At 41.7% G+C, this 8952-nt stretch overlaps 1 protein-coding gene across 21 annotated transcripts in view; it reads left to right on the top strand.

Moving 5' to 3' along the window:
* Window positions 1-8952, top strand: part of LOC148775483 (ankyrin repeat domain-containing protein 26-like) — a 131835-nt gene that overhangs the window by 7267 nt on the left and 115616 nt on the right. For 20 of the 21 annotated variants that reach the window (XM_088844212.1, XM_088844213.1, XM_088844224.1 and 17 more), the window contains exons 2-6: window positions 230-344; window positions 510-683; window positions 5057-5163; window positions 6663-6800; window positions 8048-8115. In XM_088844212.1, coding sequence (XP_088700338.1) covers window positions 230-344; window positions 510-683; window positions 5057-5163; window positions 6663-6800; window positions 8048-8115 — 602 coding nt within the window. Of the gene's footprint in view, window positions 1-229; window positions 345-509; window positions 684-5056; window positions 5164-6662; window positions 6801-8047; window positions 8116-8952 lie in introns of those variants that run through there. The other variant, XM_088844226.1, reaches the window with a different exon arrangement.

Raw genomic sequence — 8952 nt, 5'->3', positions numbered from 1 at the left:
TCGAGCTGAGTCTCCAGGTCTCGCGCATTCCATTCAAGTAGACTGTTCTTTCATTACTGTGTAAGGGGAGCTAAAGCTAATATTTGCTGCTCTTTCTCCAGAAGAAAACGAAATCTTTGTTTAGAGGGAAGGGAGTACCATGCTGCTGAGTGTTTTCAATCACGTGAACAGTTGTTTGTTTTGGAACAGTTACACGGCAGTTTCCTGAAAACTGCTCTTGCTCTCGTAGGACGGCGCTCCACTTGGCCTGTGCCTGCGGCCATGCAGGGGTGGTAGCTTTCCTCCTGGAGAGAAAATGCCTGCTGAACCTCTGTGACGCTGAAAACAAGACCGCGCTGATGAAGGTATGGGGCAGCGAACCATATCCCCGTGAGGGGGATGTAAAGATTTAACTACTGAGACTAAGAATGAATTTATGTCATTGAAATATAGGGAACTGGTGAAGCTTGTGGACTGTCTACTTTGAATTCCTAGAATTTACACTCTCTTTCTTGGCACAACACTGACAGGCCGTAGAATGCCAAGAGGAGGAGTGTGCGACTCTTCTGCTGGAGCATGGTGCCGACCCGAATGTCGTGGACGTCTATGGCAACACCGCCCTCCACTATGCTGTCCTTTTCCAGAATGTCTCACTCGCAGCAAAGCTGTTTTCCTATGACGCCAATATAGAAGCCAGGAACCAGGTATAGCTCAACTAACTTTATTGACCAAATATTTGCAAAGCATTTTTTTAAACTAGATGTGTTTTATTGATAACAGTATGTAAATAGGTAGACTGAGTAGTGTCCAGCAGGCCCTGTTACCATGGAAACAACTCCAAAGCCAAGTCAGGGGTGGGTGGAAAACGTCAGAGCCCACAGAAAGGGCCAAGCTCTCTCTCTCAGCCACCCTTCTAGCCCCGAAGGAAGATTTTCCCACAGGAAAATCAGGGTGGGTTGTAGGCTCAAGTCCTACAAAAAATGAAGGCCTGGGGGGGGTGCAGTGACGTGGTGGGTGGCTGCTTCCAGGGGCTCAGGGAATGGGCGCAGCTGCTGGGGTAGGGATGGGGGTGGGAGGAAGGAGACCCAGCGCCCAGCAGGGGAAGCTGGGGCGGCGCAAGTGGGCTGGGGAGACAGCAGGCCTGCAGCCCTGAGCCCTCCAGGACCCCGGTTCTGAGATCCGGTCAATGGCTCAGGTCACGTGTGACACCCAGCGAGGGGCGGACACTTGTGCTGGTGACCACTTGGTTCGCCAGGGACACACCTCGGGTCTCCCATGCTCAGCCCTGGGGGGCTGCTCGGCGGGGTTGCAGCTGAGTGAGGGGAGCTGGTGATGGTGAAGCTGCCCCTCCTGCTCTTTCTCCTGCGGCTGCAGCCCCGCCAGGAGCTGCAGAGAGAGCGCCCCCACTCTCACAGGTGGGCTCAGTTTTCATTGTTTGGAAGCTCCAGCCTTCCCCGAGTGAAAATATTTTGAAAGCACTTGATTGTCTAAGATGTCACTTGAAAACACGATATTGCTCAAGAAGCATTAGAGAGTAAAGCGTTTTTTGTGTGTTTATGGCAGATATTTGTGACAACACTGCACTTGTTGAAGGTAAAACTTTTTCCAAGTATTTTTCCCTTACTGAAAAAAAATTTTTTTTTTTCTAATTAGTCTAAAATAACAGTAAAGCAAAATTTGCCTTGGAAATAGAATTTGTCTTAAAACTCAAACAAGCATTTGACAACATCATAGAAATCTTGCTGCTGTTAACACATTCCAATTTTATGAAAGAATGACTTATATAAAAGTGATTTCTCTCTCATTGCTCAAGGCTTCAGAGGCTAAAAGGAGAGGCAAAGGAGCAAGCAGGTGAAAAATGGAGATCAAGGTGGAATTTTGGCAGTTGGGATATGCCAAGAAGAGGGTTTTGTGTTTTTTTTTAACTTAGCCAATTTTTTAAAAAATTTATTTATTTTAATATTTATTTGGCTGTGCTAGGTCTTAGTTTCAGCGTGCAGGATCTAGTTCCCTACCAGGGATGGAACCCAGACCCCCTACACTGTGAGCACTGAGACCCAGCCACTGGACCACCACAGAAGTCCTGAGGTTTTGGTTTTTGTTTTTTTTCCCCCTTCGGTTTATATATTTTGGTAAGGTGCTTTTCAGTGTCAGGGATAATAGTTGTTATTTTGAGAAAGAGATTGAGTGAATTGGAGACTTGCCTAGGTATCAGTTTTAGGAAGACTGCCGAAATCAGATCAGCAGTGAAAAGGTAGTGATTACGTTGGAAAGAAGAGAGAAGAACAGGTATTTAACAGAAATATTATCCTATTCTGGCAGAAACACCCAGTTAGATAAGAGTCTCGGTTGAGTCTGCTCTCAATCTAGGTCTTGATAGAAAGTAAGGGGTTTATAAACAATGAGATCAGGTTGCCTTTTGTGTTTATTAGTCCCTGTTCTACCACTGTTTACCCAGGAAAATTTAATGCAGTTTTGATGACTCTTACCTCTTACATGTTCTTTTTTCTTCAAATCCTCAAGTAAGAGAAGGAATTGGCCATGTGGGTGAGAGATGAGACTGGAATGTTTGCTGCGCTAATTCTCAGCTAGATTGTGCTGGTGAAACCCACAATCACTTAGGAAAGCTTATAAAAAATTTATCAGCCCAGGCTGTTCCCTGAAGGTTTTGATGGAATAAATCGAGGAAGGCCTGGACGTGTGTCTTTAGAAATATTTCCATGAGATTCTGATACGATCCTTGGTGAAGAACTGTGGAGTGATTAAGTATAATTTCTAAGTGCACCTATCTCAAAAATAAGTAATCTATAGAAGAGTTGGAGTTTGATCAGTGCCAGCTACTTCCATCAGCTCCCTTCTTTGCAACAATATTAGCCTGACTTTTTCCTCTGCCTCTGTGATTGAGAAGTTAAAAGGAATATTTTTCGCAATGTCTATTGGCTTGAATGATATAGCTCCTTTTCCTTCCAACCACGCCAAGAGTCTTTAGAGATTTGGTCATGGCGAAGTTACTTCATCTGGAGTCTGACCCTTTAAGACTTTTGCACCTTCTGTTATCAACCAGGTCATTAGGTCAACAGATGTTTGTTACCAAACTGCAGTTTCCTGACTGCAGTAACAGTAATTCACGAGCCTTCATTTGGTGTCAGCAGGACAGACTCTTGCAGTGTGTCTGTTAGATTTGCTGAGCCCTGGCATAAGCAAGATGATAGCTTTAAAGATCAAAACCCATGAAGTTAGTACAGATGGGGATTGTTTTCATCATTTAGTTTCAGCAGTCTTAGGAACTCATTATCCATTTGGTTAATAATCTGGGCGAATTCTAGAAATAGATTGTAGTTTTAGCAAGCAGTGGAAACATTCTTCAAGTGGGAATTTCGAGTCTTGTTTTTTAAATTTATTTTAACAGAATTATGAGTCCAGAGCAACTTTTATTACATATTGACACCCACTTCTCTTGTGAAACACATGACACTAAGGAAAGGAAAGCTTTCACATAGAAATATTTGCTTTATACCCACCTGTTTGGAAACAGCAGAACGTAAAACCACAAGTGGGCTGCAGACCAAATGTGGTCCTTGGATATGTTTCGCTTACCTACCTCCACAAACTGAGTCAGCATTGAAAATTTAGCAATCTCATGCAGAGGTCTGCATCTCAGGCTTCTCAGAGAACTAAATCTGGTCCCCCCGAGCCCATTCTACTGTTTGGTCTGCATGTGGCGGCCTCCCCTTCTGTACGGGGCGTGTGTTCGCTGGTTTGCCAGCCTCACCTGGCTTTTTCACTTACTCAGGTCACCAGCTTTCCCTCCATAAGCATTTGAGTTTCCAATTCTTGTTTTATAGTTTATTTTGATAACTTTTTCAAGGTTTTAAAGACAGTCTAGTTAATCTATAATGGATTTCATATTTTAAAAGAATCTCTTAAGGATGGGATTGAATTTTTCAAATTAGAATTTTTAAGTTGGTTGTGGCAGTTTCACACTGAATGAGTCTCCCAAACACAGAGGATTATGAGAGCGCGCAGGGAGAGGTCACGGAAGAGCAACTCCCCAAGAAAACGCCGAGTGCGTGTTTATTGGTAGCTCACCTCGTAATCTTTAATGAAGAGCAGTAAAGCAAGACAGAGACCAGAACTCTGGGATTAAGGCAGCTTCCTCATGGAGGTCTGGAGGTAATCACATGAGAGTCCTCAAGAAAGGCCTTTGAAGATAAGCGGTGTTGTTCTGCGTCAGAACGGCATCTAACTAATGATGACCCCTCAGTTTAACTTTAAGGGCGGGGGAAGGAACAAGCGAGGGAGAACGAGTAAGATTAAATTTCAGGAGACTTTGCTGAGAAAGCCGAAAAACACGGTGCCCACAGTTGGTGTTTTGGAAGAAAACAAACCAAAACCACTTGTCTCTTTGCATGTTCATGTAGAGGATAATATTCCCATTGTAATGTCTGTAAACCTCATGAGGTTACTCTTGGTCATCCTTGGACAGGTTATGCATGCTACAGGTAATATTATATATTCCTGCCTCAGCATTGCTCCTAAAATATGCAGTTGATTCAGTAGCTAATTGATTCTCTCTGGAGGAGTGTTGAGACTAGTAATAGAGCAAGTAAATACTACAATATCCCTGATAAATACTATGAGAGAAGGAAAGATCCTTGGAACCAGTAAATGTTGAAAGTGATTTTTGAGAATGACTCTGTGGTTCATCTTTGGAAGAGGTAGAGGAGGAGCATCTCATTATTTATTTTTTCAAAAGACGTATTTGGCTGCACTGGGTCTAGTTGTGGCACATGGGATCTTTAGTTTCGGCACGTGGGATTTAGTTCCTTGCCCCGGGATGGAACCTGGACCCCCTGCCTTGGGAGCTCAAGTCTTAGCCCCTGGACCCCCATGGAAGGCCAGGAGGAGGAGCATCTCGAGGAGATAGAAGGCGCCCCGGGGGATGAGGAGGAAGGGCTCCCTTTTATTTACTTTCTGAATTGTATGTTTAAGGTCAGAGAATCTGTTGCATGATTTTCAGTTCAGCTTAGAAATAGGTTAACTGTGTACATTAGAAATGGTTTTTCCCGTTTTACAGGATGACCTCACACCACTCTTACTTGGCATAAGGGAAAGGAAACAGCAAATAGTGGAATTTTTAGTAAAGAAAGAAGCAGATATACATGCGGTTGATAAGATGAAAAGGTACAGTTGTTCTTTTTCTTTTTAAAAACCTTAGTGCTGTTCTCTGGTGCTAACATCAAGATTAAATTAATAAGAGGTTTCATTTGTGATCAACACTTCCTCAGTTAGGTAGAAAATCAATTATTCTGACTGGGAATCGTGAAAAACTATGTAGCAGAAATATATAGCAGGATTCATATTCCTTTTTAATATTGAGTGATGTCGTATGCAACCTGTTCCTGTTTCTGGTTGATCTTGGAGTAGCTGAGGGATTTCATACTAGTTTCGTTAGCTTTATAAAATACGGATTCTGCTTTTTAGTTTACCTTATGACAGTATCGAATTTCTTAATTCTTTTATAATGATTGTTAAACCTCTACTTCGTATCTGTTTTTCCTTAAAAGATGCATACTCAACATAAAGGACTTGATTTTGTCTTTTGGGGTGACTCTTTGCTCTCAGTTACTTTCTTTGAAAAATACTGATGTCATTAGATTGCAGAAGAGTCCTTCACAGTTTAGTGACTAAACAGCAACAAAACAGTGATTAGTAATCACTGTCCCCAGATACTGTGGGCTCATCAGTTTTTATCCTTTTTCATCTCTAGTACATTTTGATGTTTTCATTTTCAATGAATGTAGAAGGAAGAATGATAGGTTTAATTGGATAAACCGTTCCTTTAACAAAGATAAGTCAGAGGTGGATGATGCAGATGAAAATGATGGGCTTTAGATTCAGACTGGGTTCAACTCCTAGCTTTCCTACCTGTTAGGGTTATGACCTTGTGCACATAACTCATCATCAGCAAATAAGTTTCCTGATACAAAAAGGCAAATAGTAACGCATCCTTCAAAAGTGGCTGTGTGTATATATAGTATTTCCTTTAGTGAAGAGCACATGCGTGTCAACATCATTAAGTGCCACGGTGACTATTTTGATTTCCATTATTGTTAATATTTTTGTTTTAAGCCTGCAAATAGCCTTTGCTTAACCCAACCTCTAGCTGACTTTGAAGTATAATATATCAGACTAAGGAGGAAACGGGGGATTCGTCCCCTTAAATACTCACCTGCCTCAGATAAGCGACCTCAGCATAGTTTCTCGTCCATCAAGGACTTTGTTATTATTTTTTAAAAGCATTTATTTATTAGACTGCGTGGGGTCTTAGCTGTGGGAACTCTCAGTTATGGCATGTGGGATGAAGTTCCCTGTCCAGGGATGGAACCTGGGCCCCCTGCATTGGGAGCCTGGAGTCGTAGCCCCTAGTCCACCAGGGGAGTCCTCATCGGGGACTTTTGAAATAGTTAAGTGCTGCTACGTGCCATCCCAGTGGGACAGGAGGCTTCTTTTCCATCCCTTCATTTTAGCCTTGGAAGTAATTTACAAGGATGTGTACACTTGAACATGTAAATGGTCCGCTCTTCATGGAAGGGCAAGATGTTGACTTGGTAAAGCGTATCAAATGAGCTGTTTCTGGAAGTTAACTTCCTGAGGGTGACGTCATCTCTCTGTTGTTTTAGAACCGCCCTCATGCTTGCTGTCAATTATGAATGTATGGATGTAGTCAGTCTTCTCCTTCAGCGAGGTGCTGACATCTTTTCTCAAGATGTCTTTGGACGGACCGCAGAAGAATATGCTGTTATTAGTGGTTTTAAAATGTAAGTGTTCACATTAAAATGCCAGTTCTCACTAAACTGCAGCCAAAAAGAATTTTAACTGTGACTTGTTCCATGACCAGTGAGAGTTGTCTGTTTGGTGCAGGCAGCTTCTATCCTGTGGGGGCACCTTTCCTTAGGTCATAGGTTCCCCGTCATCCTTCCCAGAGTAGTGGGTGTCAGCTTGCCTGAGATTCCATAGTTACAGTTGGCCCCCTCCTGGGATCTGTTTCCTGTAATAATGAAAATCTTCCAAAGGATTTATCTGCCTCAACCGTAAATGTTTTCTGAGTCTGCCCCATTCACCAGAAATCCTTAAATCTCACGTAAGTTAGTTCAGGGAGGAATTTAGAGAGGTAAGCCCTGCCTAGGACTTGCCAGCATCCACTGTAAGAGTAGGGTTATGTCTTCCACGTGAATCGGAGATGCACATGGAGATTAAGCATCACTGTCAGAAAGATCTGCTGGTTGAGAGTTTGAGTAGGTGGAGAAGGGTGAGTAGTGGTCCAGGCCAGGTCTTGATTGTGATTCGTTTTCTGCGCTTGGTGTAATTAGCTGCAATAAGGGGGGATAATTATGTTCTCTAGTGTAGTGAGTTCATATCTTATAAATAAATTTAGGTACCAATTATATAAGGGCTGAGATTCCCTTAACAACAAACCACAAAGAACAACTAGTCACTGTAATTAGTCACAGTTTCCTGCAACCCTTGAATGCTAAACATGGAAGAAAACAGACATTGGTTTTGTTTGGGATTTCAAAGTAGTTCTAGCAATAAAGTTCAAGAACAAATTATTCCATTCTTTGGCTGTCTCTGCAAGCATTTGGGGATATATTGCCTCATTCAGTCCTCTTAATCCCCTTGTGAAATAAGGCAGTAGGATCCTGGTTGTGCAGAGGAAGACTCTGAACTCGAGAGAAGCAGCTTCTCCAGGAACACAGAGCAGCTGGTTGCAGAGCGGGGCTTTGCGAGTCTGAAAGGGTGTTCGTGCGCCAAGCCAAAGCCAGTGAATCCACTGAGCTGTATCGCCCTCAGTGCACGACTGCTGCCTCTGCCTTTCCTTCCTCCTCTAAATCCATGCTGAGTGAAACGCTGTAGAACTTAGAAACGTGAAATGTAGGGCACAGTTGTAGTTTTGACATTATCGCTGACATTGTCTATCTGAAATAATCTAAGAATTTAACATATATTTGGTAGTTGTTTTTCATATTAGTGTTAAAATATTATTTATCACATTTTTAACACATAGCATTTGCAAACTCATCTCTGAATATAAAGAAAAGAGGCCTAAAACTCCTCCCGAAAAGAGCAACCCAGGTACGTCATCTGATAATAATGAATTACTCTTGATGATTCTACCATAGATAAAGTAGGAGTGAGGAAGTTTCAATAATGAAAGAACTATGATAAAATTAGTGTAAACTGCATGTGTGTTTTATTTTTAAATTAATTTCTTAATAGTCTAGTATTCAGAATTGTTAAAGAAGTTAATTGTAGGTAATTTAACATCAGAGACAGTATTGTCTGGAAAGAATTCCATGTTTTTAATCACGGCCCCTAAAATCCTGTGTTAGATTTTGGTGTAAATGAGAAAAAGTGGTTGTTAGTATGATATATAGTTCGTCTATAATCATATTTTAGCAAATTGGACTTCTTATAAAAGTGGAACTTTAATTTTTATAAATAGTTTGCATTTAGTGAATGAGTAGTTATTAGTTACTGTTTAGTGATTAGTCTCACTAAAAAAGTTACCATAGTTTAAACTGGGAACCTCACTCAACAATCCCTTCCTGGTAGGATAAGAAATGATAAACAATAAGAACTGCCATGCTGAGCCAGTGTGCAGCGTAGCAGGAAGAGATTACTTTCGAAAGATACCTTCCAATACTACAGATCAGAAAAGCAATGCCTAGTTGAGAAGCACCGGTTATTTTGCCTGTTGTTCCAACAAGGTCTCTGTTACCAACTTTATTCCTCACAGATCCAGAAAGAGTGAAATAGGTTGACTTTATTAGACCCAGATGTTTTCTTCTGTGTGTTGGATAGCTGTCATGATAGTATAGTTTTGTAAGAACAACATGTTCTGTTGCCGTTATTTAAAAGAGTATCATAATAGATTTTCAAATAGATCAACTTGGGACTCTGCAGATTCTA

Source organism: Moschus berezovskii, chromosome 15 (genome assembly GCF_049115385.1).
Source record: "Moschus berezovskii isolate FMDL1 chromosome 15, NW_MosBer_1.0, whole genome shotgun sequence".
Classification (NCBI taxonomy): domain Eukaryota; kingdom Metazoa; phylum Chordata; class Mammalia; order Artiodactyla; family Moschidae; genus Moschus; species Moschus berezovskii.
The sequence above is the reverse complement of the archived record's forward strand: the minus strand, read 5'-3'. Positions and strand labels throughout refer to the sequence as shown.